Below are 24043 nucleotides of genomic sequence, written 5' to 3' on the forward strand. Positions count from 1 at the left end.
TCTGGTTCTACCCCACACCAAAAAAGCTATCAAGCGGTTCGTCCCCAGGACTAATAGCCGACATAGGTTTGTTTTACCGCGGCTTGTATCCCCACTGCACACATCAATAGTGAGTGTTGTCGTTAGTTTTATTAGGTTGAGTCCCGTCAGTCTCATTTCAACGTTATGACGTCGTTGCTGTCACAGCATGAAACTACTGATGACACCGTAGTGACGGCTGTAGTCATCACTTACGCAGCTGTCCTGATTTTTTCCCCGCCCCAGATCATGGACTAGGCCAAGAACCGCGAAGGAAGATCAATAAAACACTGCGGCGATCGTGTTTTGGGAAGCACCAGAAACTTGCGACTCAGCCGCGCGCAACCGCCTCTTTATTTATACTTTTGCCGCCTATGTTGAGTAAAATATGAGAATTGGACCACAAGTTCTGCCAACCCGTTAGTCGGGCATAAGTTCCACGTTGTCTAGTCTTGACCTGACAGGCCGCTGAAGCGGGTCGTCCAGCGGCGACAGGTTGCTCGTGCAAACCGGTGTGACGTTTTCATCTTTCGCCGTGTTGATATTTCGATTTTCGGCCTCGTTGATCTAGTATAAACTCTACACTGAACAAAAAACCCACCCTTCGATAGTACTGATGAGCGACCTTGTGTACCTTACATTCATGGGGCCAAATTTGTCCAACCAATTATTTTATTTAACTTAGAAATTTGATTCATCCTAAAATGTTTCCCTTCTTACTCAAGGGACGTAACCACTCGGTACACGTTTTCGAAGAATTCGATTTTGGGAGTGAAATCTATTTAATTTCACAACCAATTTTCTTCACATGCAAGAAACTGACATGCTTTTCGTCCTTAAATAATTTCCCTTCTTAATTTTACCAGGAAACAACATTTCAGTCTCGAGTAAATATCGAGGGGGAAATATGTACACAGGCGAAAGATGAAATCGTGACACCGGCTGAAGAGGTCATAACAGCTTGTCAGTTGACAACTTACCCAACTACTGAGGGAGAGCCCTGCTAACAACCTCAGTTTGTCAACATTTCTATCAGCAAGTTACAGTCACTGAGTTAAAAAAAAACACACACACACACACACACACCAACAACTCCTATCTCATTAGCAAAGCGTAGACTTCTAGATTTGTATAAATTGCATTACAATCAGTTGTGTTGCGACACAGGTTCATTATCTACAAGTAAGATCATGTGCTTGTGGTTGCCGCGGTGCATAACCATACCCGAAGACAACTTCAAATTGTTGAAATCACGGCCCAGTGCCGCGGCTATTATTGCGGTCCTACTCTAGCCGGCAAGTGGATTCGGGTAGCGAAAATAAACAAACCTAATTGATGCAACTGACTTGGGTACTGGCTATATTTACTCAACTAAACAATAACTGAGCAATTGATTATTTCTTTCAGGAGTCACTGAGTGTGCAGTCCCGGCGAGTCTATAAATCATTTTGCTTGTCGTTTATAACTGAACAAGAAAGAGCCTTATACAGTTGAACCCGTCGCGATATAACCTTGAATGGTTGAAAACGACGTTAAACACCAAATAAAGAAAGAAAGATACAGTTGAACTTTTAAGTAGAATTCATCATCGTGATGAAATAAATCGATTCGTAGTGCTGCACGAGAACTGGGAAAGTGCAATGAATGTATGCATAAAAAAGTTATACCGCCGTACAAGTAGGCCAACAAACTCTTGTAAGAAGGTAATTATTAACAACTGAGCAAGAGACACTTTTCAGTCCGTGGACACTCACGGGCCGTGCACCCTTCTCTGTTGTGGTCCCCACAGCGCTAGCCGAGCGTTGCGGTCTATACAGCCTCCAACCGGAATTTGAATGACCACAAGGTCAATCATTGTCTTGATTTGGCGAAGGTAACTTACAGCGCTTTTTGTGTCATGACGCGAACGAACTGCAACAGTGCGCCCGCATGGAAATAGAGCCTCGCAGTCACAGTTAGTTAGTTAGTTTAATCTTGTTGCAGGTTCGCAGAAAATTACTAGTTTGGGCCGAGAAAGGCCCCTTATATGGACCGGCTCCTGGGGCGGGGATGTAGCTCAGTCGGTAGCGCGCTGGATTTGTATCCAGTCAGTTCAGTTGGCCGCTGTCAGCGTGAGTTCGTCCCCACGGTTCGGCGAGAGATTTATTTCTCAGAGTCAACTTTGTGTGCAGACTCTCCTCGGTGTACACGCAAGCACAAGACCAAGTGCGCACGAAAAAGATCCTGTAATCCATGTCAGAGTTCGGTGGGTTATAGAAACACGAAAATACCCAGCATGCTTCCTCCGAAAACGGCGTATGGCTGCCTAAATGGCGGGGTAAAAAACGGTCATACACGTAAAATGACGTGGGAGTTTCAGCCCACGAACGCAGAAGAAGAAGGACCGGCTCTAAATGTGGACCACCAGTCCTGTTCTGACACTAAACTAACGGTGCCTCTAGAGAGCTCAAAATAAAGTGATTCAGTCATCAATATGAGGCTTATATCGCGCGTATTCCGTGGGTACAGTTCTAAGCGCAGGGATTTATTTTAATTTTTTAAATTTTTTTTATGCAATTTATATCGCGCACATATTCAAGGCGCAGGGATTTATTTATGCCGTGTGAGATGGAATTTTTTTTTACACAATACATCACGCATTCACTGACATCGGCCAGCAGATCGCAGCCATTTCGGCGCATATCCTACTTTTTCACGGCCTATTATTCCAAGTCACACGGGTATTTTGGTGGACATTTTTATCTATGCCTATACAATTTTGCCAGGAAAGACCCTTTTGTCAATCGTGGGATCTTTAACGTGCACACCCCAATGTAGTGTACACGAAGGGACCTCGGTTTTTCGTCTCATCCGAAAGACTAGCACTTGAACCCACCACCTAGGTTAGGAAAGGGGGGAGAAAATTGCTAACGCCCTGACCCAGGGTCGAACTCGCAACCTCTCGCTTCCGAGCGCAAGTGCGTTACCACTCGGCCACCCAGTCATTCGCAACATTGACCCTTTCTGGATAACTTGCACATCATGTCAAAACTGTTGTTGACACACAAACTACAAAACCGTTAGACTTTCCGCTTTTTTTCCTCATGAATGTGTGCCACTCATGATAGAAACAATAGAAAAGAAAAGATAAAGACTGGACTGATTCGATTACGCAGAACGCGGCTTGCTGAAAATAACCTACTACTAGCTCTCAAGTTTTCCAAAAAGTATACCAAACAATCTTCTTTACGTGAAAGTTAAATAATTTCATTTATTTTCTGTCTGTTTTTGATAATTTTCTTTAGTTTCCTTCTGGGCTTCAAATAATCGGTTCTCATCGAACCGGGGCGAAACTGGATTAAATCAGGCTGATGCATATTTGAATTAGTCTGACTTGGAGTCATGTTATTTTGAAGTCTGAGTAGGCTAGTGGGCTTTTTAACATGATTCGTGAGGGCCGCTCCTCACTGGTCCATAGTAGTTACCCAGGCTCTGAATATGGACCAGTTGTGACATTTTTTTGTATTTATCAATTTGTTTTGCTAACGCGGCGGTCTATCAAAGCTAACGTTTCCGTAGAATCAGGCTTTTGTTTAACTAAAGAGAGAATAACTAACAAGCACAAAATGAAACTTCCCCGCAAGAAAACAATCTAGTGTAAGTTATTAGCCGCATGAAACAAAAAGTGGTCCATATTCGGGGCCCAGCCCTTATTAATTTTTTTTTTATAGTTTTCTCAGATTAAGCGTTTGTTGAATCAGTTGCCATCATGATATTTTGTGTTTCAGTATTATTGAGTATTGTTGGTGTTGGTTCATTGACATCAGTTTTCGTAAAAGCGCCGTTTACCAACTTGTTATGAACATTTTAATTTACATGAAAAGCGCTGTAAGTTGCATTTGCCATCTCGATTTAGCTACAAACGGGGATATGTGCACTAAAAATATCTTCGGGCGAACCCAAAATAGCGTCTTTCTGTCTGTCAGCACAGAGAAAATAGTACCCTGTCTGCAACTGAAATAAAGGCATATTCTCTTCAAGGAAAATAACCAGAAATACAACAAATCATTTTCCTTTGTATTCATTGTCTGAAAAATGCCAAAATCGGAACTAAAGCATTCAAAAATATAGCAACCTTAGATTATTGCGCGTCATTTTAATAGGTAGTCCGCCATATTAGGATCGTTCATTTTGTGCATGGTGGCGAGCGCGAAGGACGTGGTAGATAGCAGCTCCGCAAAGCCGACCTTATGAATCATTATTTGTCTCTCTGATCATCGGTAACCAAGCAAAATTACGTCCAACGAAGAACAAGCATTTGGGATTGAGTCTCCGGGTCAGGTAAATGCCGTTCTTTTATAAAGTAAAACGATTTTTTTTCCAGCCCTAAAACCGGCATGTGCATGAAGCTATCACGTGTCTGGTCGAGTTGGCTAGTTCGATCTCAATTAAAACAGTTGCTATCTGATTGAACTGTTCATTATGCAGGAATCCGTGTAATTATGTGTTTCATTTTCGAAGCGTTTGCAGTAACTACGAACTTTTCTCACACGGTTACTTTCGGACCCAACGATTACTCAAGTGATTGACGTTGCAAAGTTCAGTAGTTGAGTGCGAAGAGCCAGAGGGGATGATGGTAAGCTTAGTGATGGGACACTGACTAGCGTGTTTCTTGCCTGATATGAGGTACCTGATTAAGCTGTTCGTTCTGTATCAATCCGTGATATATTCGTTGGGATGTCATTGAAGATGTACCCCAGTACAGGCGTGATTCTGTTGCTATGGCCTTTCATAGAAAGTAATGTCACACGAATTTGACCCGTTCCCACCCGGTAGGAGACCGCGACCTGTCTCGAAACTTAGTTCTCAGGAGGGCTTGGCGTTGAATGTCGTAATGTCATGATTTGAGTCCTAGTATTCAATAGACAAAAAGCTCGTTGAACAAAAAAATCTAGCTCACAAAAGGGTTGTAATCATCACATAGTAACGGTACCCCATAGTAAAGCTGTTGGGGTCTATGTCAAAGAATGGGATTCACTGTAGGTCGAGTTCCTGTAGGTGGATTCTCTGTATACCTAAGACTTTAAAATTGGCAATCTTGTATGTATACAGGGAATACCACAGGGTGTAGTTCCTGTAGCGTTTTGCTAATATCAATGAAAGTCACGTGATGCTTAGCGACATCGTTATAATTTGATGTTTTTCGATCTTTTTTTGATATTTCTTAGAAATTCGAGTATGATTTGCAAGTTTTATTGAAAAACTGCACCCTGTGGGATTCCCTGTATACTAGATTGCCAATTTTAAAGTCTTAGGTATACAGGGAATCCACCTACAGGAACTCGACCTACAGGGAATCCCACTCTTTTGGCCGACATAGACCCCATCAGCCATAGTAAAACAGGAATTTTAGGAGTTTCATGTCACCGGACAGTGACAGAGGGTGGGGTGAACATGGTTTTATTATTTTTTTTTATTTTTTACCTTGCTTTTGTTTTTTCTCTGTACAAGTTTAACCAATAAATTGCTGCAAGTAGTTCTCACCACGTTAGAGATGTCAATGTTTCTTAAAATGTTGCTTTCATGTCACTGTCAGGGTCAGTATGGCTGTCGCAACAACTTGTTACTATGTCAAGTATGTGTTACAATGTATGTTAGTCAAATAAGGCAGCAGTGAAACAGATAGCGTAGGTGTTTTGAAAACCAGTAATACTAATAGGTACATGTCAAAAAAATAAATAGGTGACAAAAAAGTCATTTAGTCACAATTGGTGTGGGTGACCAGTCTAGTAAATGAAACTTTATTTTGACATGTCAAATTGCATCAAAACCAGTACCAACTGACAGGTTGACGAATTCTTTCTCTGTGTTTGGAAGAAAATGTTTGTTAATTATCCATTTTTTGGATTAACACGGGCACTGAACCAGCATTACGTCATGCTCATAAGAAAAATACCTATCTCAGTGTTAGGCATTTCTGTAGTGAAACTACAGGGGAAGCTACTGGAAGGGTGTCTATCATGTGTCAGAGAGTTCAAACTCTCAGTCAGACCAACGAAAACCATTGCCACGGTACCGTAAGCATAACTGCCGATCTCGTTTCTTGAGTTAGGCACTTTTTCTTTATGATACCGAAGACTTGTTTTAATAATGTGACGGTATGCAAAAGCTCTTTGTGGGTTGTTATGCAGTTTTGCTGATTGAAAATGTTGCTGTCAGCTCTTTATCTCACGTTCATCCCGTGGTAACAGCTCCAGATAGGCAATTTGCAACTTATTACTAAAATGTGATAGATTGTTTAGAAACCAAAGAAAGTTTTTTGCGTTTTTTTTAAAACATAAAAAAATGACATAGGCAATTATCTTATGAGCGTGACGATTATCTGGTTTTGGTTTGGTGTCATCTATGGTTAGTTAGCTGTTGCTTTTCGGGTCCAGCGGACCATAATAGGCCAAATCAGGATACGTTACTAATAAGCTGTGCCTTATAATTATTGGTTACTGTTATTATTCTCACATCATGATGTGGCTTCTCTTTTACACATGTTAGCGATAGCAGCTGTGCATTGCGGGGTGTTCTGTTTGTGACATTATGTTGTTAACCTGTTAGCTGCCATGAAATATTTTTTCTACAAAGCATACCTGTATTTACCTGGATTGACAATTTACTATGTGCCCTTGATGTATAAATGGATACACAACGCACACAGACTTTGTTCAGGACGTCAGCTGAAGTCTTTCAGGCAGCGAAAGGTTGAATAAGTCTCACCTCTGTTGGTTTTATTGTTTCAGGGCGGCTTCTCAGCTGTCCTCTACCTAGAAAGCCTTGAAGGATTGCGGCGTTTTAAGCGCAAGTTCAACTTCAACGCGGAGCCGCCCTGGGATCCCAGCTAGTATTTAGCAAAAGCAGGTGTTTCGACTGGCCAGGTAAGTTCAATTTATTGCAGATTGTCACGGTTTTGTTTGTGATGTTCTTTTGCATTATTTGTTAGTTAAAATATATATTCTTCACAATATTAACAAGTTGACTTACAAATGTCATTTCAAGATTGTACATGGGTTTGTGTATGCAGGCAGAAGTTAAGGGTTGAGTTTGACGTGAACTGAATTAGTGAATGAAAGTTTTTGTTGCTTGGGTCCTTTTTTTTTTTTTTTACGCTTATAGCTGCATGCTGTTAGGTCTAGGCAATTGTCTTGTATCTCGTTTTAATTTAAAGCGCACCATGCATTTTTCTTTTTGCACATCCAAACATTTCTGTATTGTTTGTTAAATAAAAAGTCATGGCAATTTCATAACATTTGTATCTGTTTGAATGTAACCACTAACTGTTCTTGTAATCAGAATGCTTTTTTTTCTGTTCCAGATTGTTCATATAGCCTCATACTTTTGACATTTTCTGCAAAACTAGAAATCCGACATAATGAAGACAGTTGGTTTTGGCAAGAACTGCAAAGTGCAGCTGCACTCGAGTAGAAAACCCTACATGGAACTGGTCCAGGAGAGAGTAGCACACCTGGAGCTTCAGGTATTTTATTTAATTACATTTACAGGTGAAATTAATTGTGTCCCACGCTTACACGACACATTTTGCTATGTATTGTTTCAGCAAAATTATTTTCTTTCTGACAGCTGTTGCTTTACAAATTGTGTCTGTTGTCGTGCTGACAAATAGCGCTGTGTATTCAGTCAATCTTTCTTGCATTGAGATCGTCAAAAGCTCTTGCTAGGTCTCAAATCTGTACTAAAATGCTTTCAGTTTCACACAGAAATAAGGGCTAGATGTCTACTAGCTAGTCACTCTGCCAAGGGGAGTGAGAAACTTTTACACATTGATACAGTTTCCATTTTAAGCTCCTCAGTTATCCTGGATTGGCTCTCTTCCAAAGCCTTATTGAAGCCAGACAGAGGGAGGTGATGGAGGGCTTTATTTAGCAGACCTGGGAACCCATACGATTTCGCCGTATTGTGTACGCATGATTGTCGAGAATACGCTCAGTACGGTCAGTGGGAAAAAAATACGACGAGGACAATTCCTAGACTACTTTTCTTCACAAGCCCATCCTGAAGCCGATCCAGTATTTTGGCACATGATTACGTCACTATAGTATATTAGCCGCCGTCGAAAAAAATATAATCGGATCATGTCAATCAATGAAAACAACCAGGCAAACGAAAGTACGGTATTTGTCGAAATCGGCTCCGAGAATAAACAAGTGAAACAAAGAAGAAAAGTGAAAAAGTTTGAAGAAAAATATCACACACACACAATTTGTTACCAACACACACATGTAGTCCCGCCCGTAATAAGCTTTTTTTGGATGATTTACGACTTTTGCGCACATTTCGAGCAGACGAAAACACAACATGGCTGCTCTCGCTCCTCCAACTATCGCGAGACACAAAAAAACGAAATCTCGCGCGCGCGAGATCCTGATACATTCGGTGTTTCTCTGTACGCTTGTCACGACGACGTGTTGACAAACGAAGATTCGCGAAAGAAAGAGAAAAGCGCCGAGTCTTGAGTAGAGAGCTAATAAAGTACCAGTAATCGCTAATCGAGCGAAATGAAAATCCGCGGCGACTTCCATTAGGTGAATGCTATTCAAGTTTAGGTAACGTTTTAGCCGCATCTTTTTATAAGCCGCGCAATGCGATTTTTTTAAAGTCGCGGCTTGTCCGTCAAATACGGTACAGTTTGTGTCAGTAAAAATTGAAAAAAGCATTTGTTTTAAATGTATAGGTAAACTTAATTAACGGTGTGACGGACGCGCATGAGGCATGTTTTAATCATGGATGTGCAAACGCTGTGTGGAGTACGCTCATTTTTTTGTGTGAAAATACACCAAGTTTGTTTGAGAATACTCAAAGTGCAAAACAGGGGTTCCCAGGTCTGATTTAGGCTTTGGGAGGTTGTTCATCCATAATGACAGACAAGAAGTTTCAAATGGAAGCCTGTCAGTGTTTTGGTACCGGCAATTAAATTACATATTCTTACTCCGAATCACATAAAGCATTGACATAGTCTGAAATGCTAAGGTCTGAAAAGGCTACCCGTCTTAAACAATTTTAAAGGGAAGCAACCCCACCACAAAAAGAGTAAAGGTAGCCATGGTAATGACCACAGACCAGGGGAGTTACCTCCCATTGGTGTGTACTACGTCACTACCGCTCTTCAACACGTGGTCAAGATCATACGACTTTTTCAGCTCTGAGGAGAAGGTTGTGGATTTTTTGCGCTCTCATGGCTGTAGCTGTTTGGTGTTTGCTTGACACCCACCCACATACCTGTCTGGCTTGCCTTCTGCATTGTAGTTGGTGAGCTCGTTCCTTTTAGTCATTATTCTGACAAGAATTTTGTTGTAAGTTGCTGACTTTTCGTCCAGTTTTTGGACTCGTAAATTTTTCATTAACTTTATTGTTTGGCGGCCATTTTTGTTGGTCAGCATGGCTGACAGTGATAAAAAACGTGGAAATGCTGATGTCAAGGGCAGGGTTAAACCTAAATCTTCGACGTCATCTTCCAAACCGCCTGTACTTGTTGTTGTCTCGGACGAGGCACGTAATGCAGACATGGGACTGGTCCGATTTTTATCGGAATTCCGATATTTTCCTTAGCTTACAGACCATTCTTGAGATCGATGCAAATTCGTTGAGAAAAAAGGGGGGAGGGGGGTGGTGGTATGAACCGTTCAGCTGAAGCTGTCTGCGTCTGAAGTCAGTGCATTCGCACCCCAGCACTCGCGTGAACCCATAGGTGGTGGTATGAACCGTTCAGCTGAAGCTGTCTGCGTCTGAAGTCGGTGCAATCGCACCCCAGCACTCGCGTGAACCCATAGCAGTATCATGGGTCGCGTTTGATTGTTCATAATCACCTTATTGTGATATTGAAACGTGACAGCTTCGGCGGCTTCCTCTTCGGTTGCTCCGTCGGCAATGTCGGACTTCCGTTCCGCGAAGGAGGAGGATTCCTACTTCCGGTTCGAGGAGTCACCTTCGGTGGCGTACCAACTTTCGCAGGTTTTGGCAAGACCATCTCCTGCCGGACGTGGTATCCCCAGTGTTCCCGTTCCGCTACTCGTTTCTCATGGTTCGGTTCCGGAACAGGCTCAGCCTTGGTTGGCTTCGGCTACACAGGCTTCGACTTTTGTTCCTTCTTGTCATAAGAAGTTCATCTTGCCGAAGCTTAGTCGGAACTTGTTGTCGTCCTTTGCTCTTCCACATACAACGTTACCGCTGACGCAGGAACTGCTTCCTCTGCTGACGAAGCAGTTTAAGAGGGACTCGGGTGTTGTGTTACCAGAACACACCATCGTCTCTTCAGAGGAAATTGGGACGTCAGCTTTTGGAACTTGCTTCCATCTCGGAGACGATCATCAGAGCTCTCTCTCGTTCTCTCACTGAGTCACTGGATCCTTTCACACTTAGTGCAGATCAGGACGCTGATGTCTCCACTCTCTTGTCAGCCCTTGCCAGCGTGAACGAAGAGCAGATGAGGCTGTCCTCCCTTCACTATGCTCATTCAGTCATGTGTCAGAGGGACTTGTTCCTCTCGCATTGAGAGCCTCGCCCGTGGTAGAGGGATCTCTTTTCGGACATCTGGTGTTTGACGCCAGAAGAGAGGAGATCCAGTCGAACAGAGATCAACAGTTCTCCGACTTCTCTCTTCAAGGGTTGAAGCAGAGCAAGCCTCCTCAGCAGAAGCCAGCTCAGGCTTCTGGCCAAGCTAAACCGGCAGACAAGGCAGTCTCGGTCCGTTTCTCGAGGTTCGAGGAAAAGATCAGCGTCAGGCAGGGGGAGGGGCAGCTCTAGCTGCAAGCCCCCACCCCCAATGAAGTGCTCCCAATCTCACTCCCCCTCCGCCCTCCACTTTGGTGATGGCGGGGGGCCCCTCCCGGGCACTTTATCATTGGATGGTCTCTGCACACAGCCAATGGATTGTGGGCGTGGTGAGATCGGGCTTCCGCCTGCTTTGGCAGGAAGCGAAGGCACCTCTGTCCAGGCGTCCGCCAGTTTTCAAGCCCCCCTCCTCGCTGGAGGCAAGGTCCGTTCTTCAGACGGAAATTGTCTCCCTGCTGCAGAAGGGCGCAGTGGAGAGGGTTTTAGACCACAGCTCCCTCAGGTTCTACGGGCGGCTTTTCGCCGTTCCCAAGGCCTCAGGAGCGTGGCGTGGCGTCCCGTCCTGGATCTATCACATCTCAATACTTTCTTGAGAGCGATACGGTTCAAGATGGAGACGCCAGCCTCGGTCAAAGACTCCCTCCGCCCAGTAGACTGGGCGACCTCGATCGATCTGACGGATGCATATTTTCACATTCTTATGCATCCGCCCGACAGGAAGTGGCATCGTTTCCGGTGGGGCGATCAGATCTACCAGTTCCGCGCCCTGCCCTTCGGGCTGTCTCTGGCACCTTGGGTTTTTGAGTCACTTGAGAAAAAATGACTCTATGTAATCGGTCAGTGTTAGTCTGTCCGGCCGGCCGGCCGGCCGGCCGTCCGTCCGTAGACACCACCTTAACGTTGGACTTTTCTCGGAAACTATCAAAGCGATCGGGCTCATATTTTGTTTAGTCGTGACCTCCAATGACCTCTACACTTTAACGATGGTTTCGTTGACCTTTGACCTTTTTCAAGGTCACAGGTCAGCGTCAAAGGAAAAATTAGACATTTTATATCTTTGACAAAGTTCATCGGATGTGATTGAAACTTTGTAGGATTATTCTTTACATCAAAGTATTTACATCTGTAGCCTTTTACGAACGTTATCAGAAAAACAAGGGAGATAACTAGCCTTTTCTGTTCGGCAACACACAACTTAACGTTGGGCTTTTCTCGGAAACTATAAAAGTGACCGGGCTCAAATTTTATGTGAACGTGACTCATTGTGTTGTGAATAGCAATTTCTTCCTGTCCATCTGATGCCTCATATAATATTCAGAACTGCGAAAGTGACTCGATCGAGCGTTTGCTCTTCTTGTTACCATGGTGGTGAGACAGTTTAGCGCACTGGTGAGGTCGCAGGGTATTCGACTGCGTGTGTATCTGGACGATTGGCTCGTTCTGAACCAAAGCCAGACAGGCTGCGCGCATCATACCCAGTCGGTTCTTCGAGAAGCCAATATGTTGGGCTTTTCGATCAACCGATCAAAGTCGGAGCTGATTCCGTCTCGGACATTCATCTACCTGGGGATGTCCTTCGACACGGTTTCTTGGACTGTCCAATTCTCCCATAGGCAAGTGGACAAGCTTCAAGCTCTCATTCGCTCCACTTTACCTCTCCTGCGGGCTTCCCTTCGGACGCTAGCCTCCATCTGGGGGCAGATGGAGTCCATGGCTTTCTTGGTTCCCCTGGGCAGAGTTCACAAACGGCCATTTCAGTTGGCGCTGAAACCGTACGTGGACTCTCCTTGTTTGGACTGGAACGCCCTTGTCCCTCTCCAGGGATGGTTTCAGTCCGCGACCCTTCCGTGGTTGGACACGGATTGGGTCTGCAGGGGTGTGCCGATTGCCTTGCCTCCTCCAGACACGGACCTCTTCACAGATGCGTCCTTGCTGAGGTGGGGGGCACACACGGACCGGCATACAGCGTCGGGTCTGTGGTCGGCAGAGCAGAGCCTGTGGCACATCAACTTGGCTGACTACCAAAACGTGTTTTCAGATTTTAGAGCATGCTCTAAAACCCAAAACACGATGCGAAAACATGAAACAGTGTTTTCTGAAACGCGTTTTGGGTCACATGGGAAACACGCTGTTTTGTGTTTGTTTTGAAAGAAAACACTGTTTTGTGTTGTGCGTCTGACATGGCCTTTAGTTGCAGGCGGCCAGTTCCTGGCAAGGATTTAAGAGTGAGTTAGATTTTCTTTCCCACCGCCTTGTTGAAGCTATCTGCTTTATGTGATTCGGAGTAAGATTATGTAATTTAATTGAAAATTTTAATAGTAAATTTTCATTTGATTAATATATTTAACCGAATCACATAGTTTATGCCCTCCCACCAACCCCGCTTATGGTTTTTGACTCACATGCGAAGCAAAAGTGAGTCTATGTACTCACCCGAGTCGTCCGTCCGTCCGGAAAACTTTAACGTTGGATATTTCTTGGACACTATTCAGTCTATCAGTACCAAATTTGGCAAGATGGTGTATGATGACAAGGCCCCAAAAAACATACATAGCATCTTGACCTTGCTTCAAGGTCGCAGGGGCCATAAATGTTGTCTAAAAAACAGCTATTTTTCACATTTTTCGCATTTTCTCTGAAGTTTTTGAGATTGAATACCTCGCCTATATATGATATATAGGGCAAAGTAAGCCCCATCTTTTGATACCAGTTTGGTTTACCTTGCTTCAAGGTCAAGGTCACAGGAGCTCTTCAAAGTTGGATTGTATACATATTTTGAAGTGACCTTGACCCTGAACTATGGAAGATAACTGTTTCAAACTTAAAAATTATGTGGGGCACATGTTATGCTTTCATCATGAGACACATTTGGTCACATATGATCAAGGTCAAGGTCACTTTGACCCTTATGAAATGTGACCAAAATAAGGTAGTGAACCACTAAAAGTGACCATATCTCATGGTAGAAAGAGCCAATAAGCACCATTGTACTTCCTATGTCTTGAATTAACAGCTTTGTGTTGCATGACCTTGGATGACCTTGACCTTGGGTCAAGGTCACATGTATTTTGGTAGGAAAACTGTGTAAAGCAGTTCTTAGTGTATGATGTCATTGCTAGGTTTAGTTATTTGACCTTGACCCTGAAGGTCAAGGTCATGTCAAGGTCAAGCATGTGAGTCGTATGGGCTTTGCCCTTCTTGTTTAGTTTTCTTTAAAGCCGTATGATCTTGACCACGTGTTGAAGAGCGGTAGTGACATAGTACACACCAATGGGAGGTAACTCCCCTGGTCTGTGGTCATTACCATGGCTACCTTTACACTTTTTGTTGTGGGGTTGCTTCCCTTTAAAATTGTTTAAGACGGGTAGCCTTTTCAGACCTCAGCATCTCAGACTACGTCAATGCTTTATGTGATTCGGGTAAGTATATTAATCAAATGAAAATTTACTATTAAAATGTTTGATTGCATATGTCAAACTCTTTCATGTGATTGCAAACTGATCAAAATGATTCTGTTCTGTTCACAATCATGTACTCCTTTCAGTTCACTTTCCTGCAAAGGTCAGGTCCCAAGAAATGTGTTTCCATATTCCTATCCTATCTCTCTGCTCCTGCTTTATTCTGTCATATGGTCATGGCTCAGAAAAGGTGTCCAATTTGTGGGACACTTGAGTCACAAATACAAACTTTTGGATTACTTTCCATTTTGGGGTCCAGCAAAACTGTTTATGTGTTTAGTTGTGTCTGGGCAGTAACAATGTATTTTCATCAATTACTGCGGAATGAATTGCATTTTAAATTTTAACTGGAGTGTGTTACATAACACCGTGTCACACATTGTTTTCTAATATACAGTTAACAGTAAACCTATTACACAATAAAAGTTAACTGCATTAGTTAGTATCTACCTTGATCTTCATTTGTGAAAAGTGGCATTCCCCGACAGCAATAATCTGCATATCTAGGTACCCTAGGAATGTGTGTATGTTACATGAACACCAATAAACAAAACAACGATCAAACAAGTACTCAAAGAACTGAAAAGATTACTGTTTCAGCAGTCAATCAATTCTTAGTTCCACACACTTCATACGGACAGTCTGCAAAAAAAATCAAATCAGAACAAGATGTGAAAATGTATTCAAACAAAAATCAACTTTCTGTGTCTCACAACACAGACATTCAAAACTGCGAAATTCCTATTTATTTTACACACACAACCTTAGAAATACATGTAATGGGAAGAGAAACAAGTACATAATAGTAAAGAGTTGAAATGCATCAATGATACCGGACCCGTTATTCCCATTATCAGTTATCTGTCAAGTCATTCCTAAAAGTTTCCAATGAGTGTGTTACATTTCACCAAAAAAATCAAACTTTAGGACACTGTCAAGATATTCACATGAAAAATGCATGCAAAAGAATGAAAAATGAAAGAGCAAAACCATAACAACCTAACAATGATGTCTTATGACTTCTACCATGCTCCAATTCACAATACAGAGAAGATTTTCTCACTTTTAACACTGAGTGTGTTACATTTCACCAATAAAGTCTTACTTCACATTATTTTGTAAGGTATAAAGCATATATCCATCCACTTGGTAATGAAAACAATACACTGTGCAAAAAAACTTGATAAACCCAACAAAAAAATCTTAGGTTGAAGGCGGATTTTGAAGTTATCAAGGAAAATGCTGTTTATTCGCCAATGAGTGTGTTACAAAACACTGTCATAACATGAACAAAACGTTGTTCATATTCAGTGCATTCAGTTAATTGTGAAATTAATTATAAGAATGACACCATGGTTGCTACACAACTATTGAAACTATTGTTGACACATTCCGACAGCAATAATCTGCATATCTCGGTACCCTAGGCAAGTGTGTGTGTTACATGAACACCAATAAACAAAACAACGATCAAACAAGTACTCAAAGAACTGAAAATTACCAATCCTTCAAAGTAAATTGTAACAAGAAGGGCAAAGCCCATACGACTCACATGCTTGACCTTGACCTTTACATGACCTTGACCTTCAGGGTCAAGGTCAAATAACTAAACCTAGCAATAACATCATACACTAAGAACTGCTTTACACATTTTTCCTACCAAAATACATGTGACCTTGACTCAAGGTCAAGGTCATCCAAGGTCATGCAACACAAAGCTGTTAATTCAAGACATAGGAAGTACAATGGTGCTTATTGGCTCTTTCTACCATGAGATATGGTCACTTTTAGTGGTTCACTACCTTATTTTGGTCACATTTCATAAGGGTCAAAGTGACCTTGACCTTGATCATATGTGACCAAATGTGTCTCATGAGGAAAGCATAACATGTGCTTTTAAGTTTGAAACAGTTATCTTCCATAGTTCAGGGTCAAGGTCACTTCAAAATATGTATACAATCCAACTTTGAAGAGCTCCTGTGACCTTGACCTTGAGGCAAGGTAAACCAAACTGGTATCAAAAGATGGGGCTTACTTTGCCCTATATATCATATATAGGTGAGGTATTGAATCTCAAAAACTTCAGAGAAAATGGGAAAAATGTGAAAAATAGCTGTTTTTTAGACAACATTTATGGCCCCTGCGACCTTGACCTTGAAGCAAGGTCAAGATGCTATGTATGTTTTTTGGGGCCTTGTCATCATACACCATCTTGCCAAATTTGGTACTGATAGACTGAATAGTGTCCAAGAAATATCCAACGTTAAAGTTTTCCGGACGGACGGACGACTCGGGTGAGTACATACTCACTTTTGCTTCGCATGTGAGTCAAAAAAACACTCTAATTCAAAACAATAAACGCAGACATCCTTTTCTGTTTACTTGATTCATTCCTTACTTTGTTCCAGCAAGATTTAAATAATTTTCAAGATAACTGTACAAACTATTGGAGTGTGTTACCTCTCACGATGTGCGAGTGGTGTGAGTAACACACTCAACACTGTTCCTAAAAAAAAACCCTCTAATTCAAAACAATAAACGCAGACATCATTTTCTGTTTACTTGATTCATTCCTTACTTTGTTCCAGCAAGATTTAAATAATTTTCAAGATAACTGTACAAACTATTGGAGTGTGTTACCTCTTACGATGTGCGAGTGGTGTGAGTAACACACTCAACACTGTTCCTAAAAAAAACCCCTCTAATTCAAACAATAAACGCAGACATCATTTTCTGTTTACTTGATTCATTCCTTACTTTGTTCCAGCAAGATTTAAATAATTTTCAAGATAACTGTACAAACTATTGGAGTGTGTTACCTCTCACGATGTGCGAGTGGTGTGAGTAACACACTCAACACTGTTCCTAAAAAAAACCACTCTAATTCAAAACAATAAACGCAGACATCATTTTCTGTTTACTTGATTCATTCCTTACTTTGTTCCAGCAAGATTTAAATAATTTTCAAGATAACTCTACAAACGATTGGAGTGTGTTACCTCTCACGATGTGCGAGTGGTGTGAGTAACGCACTCAATGTAAAAAAACATATATTTCTTTTTCCTGTAATTTATTTCATTAAATTGGCATGAAAACAAAGCACAAGGTGAACTGTATGGAAAGACTATAGAAAAGGCCAGAAAAAACACATGCAATGACATGAACGCTGAATAACTTGGGAAATTGGGTGAATCGTCTCAAACATATGTCTTTAAAAATCAAAATAAAGAAAAATCTTTGTCCTAAAAAATGCAAATTTTATCAAAACAAATCACAATAACACTTCTAACTTTCAGATGAAAAAAAAAGGAAGTAAGTTGTTATTTAGTGAAAATAACAGTGTTTCAAACTGCAGGTGAGTATGTTACATACAACGAAAAACCAGTGGTTTTTATCTTGGCCGTTTACGTCCATCTCCTCCATGCCACACTGAGTTCTGAGTTCGAGACGGTCAATGCAACTTTGTAGCAGACGATAGAACAGTTGTTTCCATCGTTGGAAGTCAGGAACATGTCGATAAACAACTTTGATTTACGTTGTTACTTTTCGCGGTAACACGAAAGTACACAACAACGAACTTAAGACTTATTTTCATTGCTTTGTCTTCTGTGTTTGTGCATATTTTTTGTTTTAAGTAGTAGATTGTTCTTTCTTGTCCAAGTTTATCGCTTAGTTCAACGTCTGTCATCATTATTAAAAGCGCGGCAAAAGCTAAAACTGCCTACGTGACTCCAAACACGAAAAGTAACATACTCACCGTTGGATCTAAACTTGATCTCAGCCGACTGTTGGGGTGAGGTACTGGTTATCGTGCAGTATGTAAACAATAACTAACACCTTCTCTTTCCCTCTCCATCAAGTTCTTATCCAAGCAGTGTGTGTAGTACGCACAAATACGACGTTTCGACACCAAGTAAAAAAGTGTCCCAACTTCCGGCCCAAAAATCGACGTAAATTCACTCTACTATTGCGCCTTGCTCGAAAACAAAGTCATCAAACCTTTCGGTTTCTACCAGAATAGTAACTGTATTCATATCTGCACCCCGTGTCAGTACTTTCAAAGGTAGAATAAACCATAACTGAGCGTGTGGGGCGTTTGAATGGGGCAAGGGTGGAGTTCGACGCCATTTCTGAGCCGTGACCATATCAAATTATTTTTGTTATGTGCGTGACTGATCGATGGACAGCAAACTCACAACAATTTTCTTTTCCTTCTATCAACAGTGTTTAGAATTGACCGGAAGCATTCAATCCCACGTCAAATTACAATATTAATGCGGTCAACATTATCTGTTTGCATTAATCAATAGTGTCAGTGTTTGCCAACATTCTGTGTCTTTACTTCTTGTAAATGACTCTCATGGCTGACACTAACAGAGGTTAGTTGTACGCAGACCTGTTTACCAGTACGATTTGGGCGTATTTTGTACGCCAAATTATTATCGGTACGCAAATACGCGACACACGCACAAAATACGCATAAGAAAAGTCTAGAATACGTTTTCCGGTGTTGGTGTGCTGATTACGGGATGGTACAACTGATACCGGTTTCGGTCGAAGGGAGATAACCCTGACAGCGAGTCTTCAGCTGTGGAAACCTTGTTCATCAGTTGTTGGCACGTGCGATCGTCTGGAGAATCGTGGCAAAATGAAGCAGTAAAATGTGTCAGTTTCGGATGACTGTACCAAGTCTAAACAGCAGAAGCAGCAGATTTTCTTGGAGAAATATAAGAAAGAGACAGGAATTGTGGAGTCTACTATGGGAAAAAGTCATGCACACTGCAAGTACTATAAATCAGATTTCTCCGTTGCCCATGCTGGGAAATATGACATCGAACGACACTGCATTTCCAAAACTCACCTGGACAAGGTTGCTGCAAAGAAATCCGCTGAAAGCTGCCAAGGAATTATGAAGTTCATTCCCGCAAAGCAAATCCTGCCAGAAGAAAAGGCTGTAGTCCGTGCTGAAGCAATGTTTTCTGAGATGATTGTAAAAATGAACTTGCCACTGTTAGGGAGGCCCACAGAGAAAATCCAAAATGGCGGCCACAGCCGTGATTTTTTTTTACTTTTCTCTGAAGATTTAAAAGGCTAAATAAATATTTTGAAAACGTCAAACAACTTGCAAGGGTTTCTCCAGTTGTTGTTCTTTTGAATGATTGTTGGTATGTGAACGTGCTGTTTTTGGTTCATGAGTAAAACAAGTCCCAAACTTGCCCCAAAACGCTATCTCCCGCTTCGGACTTTGCCGCAAACGCGGTGTACAGGGAAAAAGCTATTTGACGTCGCGGCAAGCGAAACACTCGAAATCGTCACCCAAGTTCCAAGAGCGCGCGAAGAAAAACTATTTAAAGTACAATACTGAAATTTAGTGTGGCATAAGATCAACCCTTTGTTATGATGTATGTGAAAGAGCGACTTATCAACATTTTATTAACGTCTTGAAAAAGGGTGGGTTCTGAACACAGTGTTTTACTTTTTACACAGATGTTTCTGGAAATCGCCCATTCCTGTCAATAATGTTAAAAGGCCAATCTACCAGGACAATGTCTTATCTAATCAATGTGTGCAATACTTTAACCGGGCCAACCGATTGAAGTGAAGCAATATTTCAACTTTTGCGCCGTCCAAGGCCGAATCGCGTATGTTCTGAGATCTCGCAAGGAAAAAGTATTAGATGCAGTTTACTGACATTTTTGCATACCATCAGATCAATCCTTTGTAATTATGTATTCCGCTGAGCGACTCATAATTACTATTAACATGTTGTGAATATAGTTGATTCTGAACACAGTGGTTTTGTTTTGACACAGGCGTTTTTGGAAATCGCCCATTTCTCTCAGTAATCTTAAAAGGCTAATCTACAAGAAGAACATCTTTTCTCATCAATACGGGCTATACTTTGACCGGGCCGATCGATTGAAGTGAAGCGATTATCCAACGGTTGCGCCGCCGAAGGCTGAATCTAGTCATTTACAGAGTGATACAGCTATTTGCATGACGCCGCGGCAAGCTGAAACACTCGAAATTATCGCCCCAGTTCCAAAGACTCGCAAAGGAAAGATATTCTAACCAGATTCGTGTAATTTTGCGTGCGATACAATCAACTTTCTGTTATTATATGTTTAAAAGAGCAACTTACACAAATATCATTACGTTGTTGAAAGGGTTAATTCTGAACACAGTGTTTTCTTTTAAACACAGGCGTTTTAGGAAGTCGCTCGATCTTTCTTCTCATTGATCTCAAGAGATACATCTACCAGTAAGTTCAGTAACATTTTTCTAATCAGTATGTGCTTTGGCTTGACCTTGACAAGCGATTGAAGTGAAAAACCAAAAGCTGATCAACTCTCGCAGTCATGCAAAAGCTGAATCAGTTTGTTACGCAGTGTTCAGTATCAGAGTATGCACAGTGAAAAACTTGACGTCGCGACAAGCCGAAATTCGAAATTATCGCTTATTTTCCACGAGCTCGCAAAGAAAACTTATTTTGAAACAGAAAAATATATTGTGTAGTGAAAGATCTCTGCAACAGATCTATCCGGAAGTCTGTTCTCATACTGATGTAAATGTGTTTGACTTTGCCTTGCGATTGAATTAAAACGCTTTTCAACTGTTTCACCGCCGAAGGCTAAATCAAGGCATGCCGTGAAAATGTCACATGCAAATACGTTACAATTTTAGGTTTTTCAACTCCCCACCAAAGTTAGATCAACGAACTAGCAACATCTTTCAAAAGAATAACCGAGCCTTCCGGCTGTGGAAATGATTTTTGTCTCTGCGACGCGGCCTTGACTAGATCCATTATAGTGAACAGATCTAACAAGAACCGCAAATGCTTATATGACTCACCTTCGCCACAAGTATTATTATGAGAAACAGGCTATTGACGACACGCAGGACCCCGTGACCCAGCAACATTAACAGACCCAAGGAGAAGGTTTGTTGGTGGACAATGACATTTTGGTTAAAAACACGTGGACAAAACACGTAGCTACCTCACTGCAACATGAATTGCTTCACAGGACTGATCAGCACGCAGAAGCCCTTTTCGAAGTAACCTAGCTGTAGATGCTCACTTTGCAAAGTAAATTCTCGGTAAAACGTTCTGTCACAAAACACACACACACACACACACACACACACACACACACACACACACACACACACACACACACTAATAAATGTTGATCCAGAATCACAAAGACAGAGAGACACATTATCATTATTATTATTATATGAAGTCTTATATCGCGCGCGTATCTCCAGACTCGGACTCAAGGCGCAGGGATCTATTTATGCCGTGTGAGATGGAATTTTTTTACACAATACATCACGCATTCACATCGACCAGCAGATTGCAGCCATTTCGGCGCATATCCTACTTTTCACGGCCTATTATTCCAAGTCACACACACATGCATACATACTCACGCACACACGAACACAAACACACACACATAAACACAGACACACGTGCACATGGACACAGTTGGATCCTGAATTTCAGACACAAACACACACGGACACACGCACACACACACGGACACACACACACACACACACACATACAGTCAATTCCGGTTAATCGGCCATCCGGATAATCGCCCAATTCCGGATAATCGGCCTATTTTCCCTGGGACCGAATCTTTTCTTCATATTATGTGTTAAAATGTTCGGTTAATCGGCCACCACGAAAACTTTGCACATCGGCTAAACGGCCACCTCACACTTTCACGTTTTTGTGAGTGGTTCCATGATCATTACTCACATGACAGCACAAAGGTCTGCCAGTGAGTTTACTGAGTTTACACACTGTGATCGAAACAACTGACAGTCAAACACTGACTTGCTTGTGCCGAAAGCCTCTTTGCACAAACCATGGCGACGAAAAGGAAAGATTACAGCGTCTTGGAAAAACTTGAATTCTTGGACAAAGTGAAAGGATATCCGCCTAACACATCAAAATTGCAGCTTGCAAATCAGTTAGGGGTCCCAAGAAAAACCCTTTGTCGATGGATTAACGACGAGGATCATCTCAGGAGTGAAGCTGTAGGTGGACGCTTGTCTGTCTCAAAGAAAAGGAAAAGAGGAGGAAAAGACGATGAAGTGGACGAGGCATTGGTTGATTGGTTCAATATGCCCTGGAAAATGCCTTCGGGGAAGAAGAACTGCATTGCCTGGACGTTGTCTGTGCTGCAGTGAGGAAACGTGCCAGTGCCAAACAGAAGCAGACGACACTGGACACATTTTTTGGAGACATGTAGAGCACGTATGCCAATGCACGAAACTTCCGCTTTCCGCTACCATAAGTAACTTCCATCATCCAATATTTTTGTTCTGAGGAACTTCCCGATGCGATGTTCGGATAATCGGCCACTTCGGATAATCGGCCATAATTCAGTCAGTCCCAAAAGTGGCCGATTAACCGGAGTCGACTGTATATATATATACATACATACATACACACATACATACATACATACTTACACAAAAACACCCATAGACATGCACATTCACTTTTAATCAGAATCACACAGACAGACACACAGACGAACAGACACACACATATACACACACATACACACACACACACACACACACACACACACACACACACACACACACACACACACACACACACACACACACCTGTTGCTTCTGTGGCTGCAATATAATATGGCTTCCAAGCCAAGCGTGTGTCTTGGGTTACTCCAAAAAAAGGTGTCATTTCAACCTGCGGAACCGCTTCGTTCTTCACTTTCAGTGAGAACTTGTGTAACTGTTTTTATATGGTGCCGATCGATCGAATTACCTGATGTTTTTGTTACATCTCTTTGTTTGTGTGGCTAATGATCTGCAATGTTTTCATATGGTGCTGATCGATCGAATTACCCGATTTTTTTTTGTTACATCTCGGTTTTGTGTGACTGATGATCTTACATTATTATATGGCGCTGAAGTACTGTATAATTTAGTAATATCTCGATGTCTTTTAGACTATGATCTGCACTGGGTTTTGTAGCACGGAATTACCTGATCTGTAGGTACATCTCATTGAATGTGTAATGTCTGTTTAACGATGGCTTTAATACACAAAGTCACCTGGTGTTCTTCTTTGATCGCGATGTGTTTGCATAATTCATTTCGGTGCTACAATTTCCGTCTGTTCTGTTTCATCTTCATGCTTGTGTGTTTATTGATGGTATTATTATAATGCTGAATTAATTTCCCGACGATTTTTGACATTTAAAGTGTGACTGATGACTTGAAATGACTTTTATGGCGCTGAGTTGTTTGATGTTCTTAATTGGTTCTCATAACTAATGATCTGACTTAGGTTTCTTTTTGGCGCTAAATACCTGATGTTATATTCAAATGTTTCTTTGTTCTGTTATGCAATTGTATTTGTTACATTTCATTGATTAGACAATTTCTGTGTTGCTATGACAGTTTTTTTGGAAAATCTGTTGTTTGTGTCATTATTGCATTGCAGGGGATTTTGTCATGCTGTATACTTGACCTTAATTGCACCACAACAAGGATAACAGATATTGTGTGTGTGTTGGTGAATGTATGTGTGTGTGTGTGTGTGTGTGTGTGTGTGTGTGAGAGAGAGAGAGAGAGAGAGATTCACATAAAAACATAAGGATACATACATACATACATACATACATACATACATACATACATACATACATACATACATACATACATACATACATACATACATACACACATACATACCTGCATACATGGATATATACACACTTACATACACATAATTTGCTATATAATCGCGGATATACAGGTTAAGGAAGAAACGCACACATTTTCAGTCAGGCAGATTAAAATATAACGCATAACTGCAAACTTGTGCTGTAGTTAGTGTTTTCTTGTTTGGAAGTAACATTATTATCATTCAATGTGTGGAAATATGCTAAAATGTGAGGTTACAAATGTTTATAAAG

At 41.6% G+C, this 24043-nt stretch overlaps 1 protein-coding gene across 1 annotated transcript in view; it reads left to right on the plus strand.

Moving 5' to 3' along the window:
- The first annotated feature begins 4173 nt into the window (after positions 1 to 4173).
- Positions 4174 to 24043, plus strand: part of LOC138966361 (ornithine decarboxylase-like) — a 44231-nt gene continuing 24361 nt past the window's right edge. Inside the window, exons 1-3 of the mRNA XM_070338561.1 lie at positions 4174 to 4338; positions 6789 to 6923; positions 7361 to 7522. Of these exons, the coding sequence (XP_070194662.1) occupies positions 7418 to 7522 (105 nt within the window). The 5' untranslated portion in view covers positions 4174 to 4338; positions 6789 to 6923; positions 7361 to 7417. The remainder of the gene's footprint in view (positions 4339 to 6788; positions 6924 to 7360; positions 7523 to 24043) is intronic.

The sequence above is a fragment of the Littorina saxatilis genome, linkage group LG5 (assembly GCF_037325665.1).
Source record: "Littorina saxatilis isolate snail1 linkage group LG5, US_GU_Lsax_2.0, whole genome shotgun sequence".
Classification (NCBI taxonomy): Eukaryota; Metazoa; Mollusca; class Gastropoda; order Littorinimorpha; family Littorinidae; genus Littorina; species Littorina saxatilis.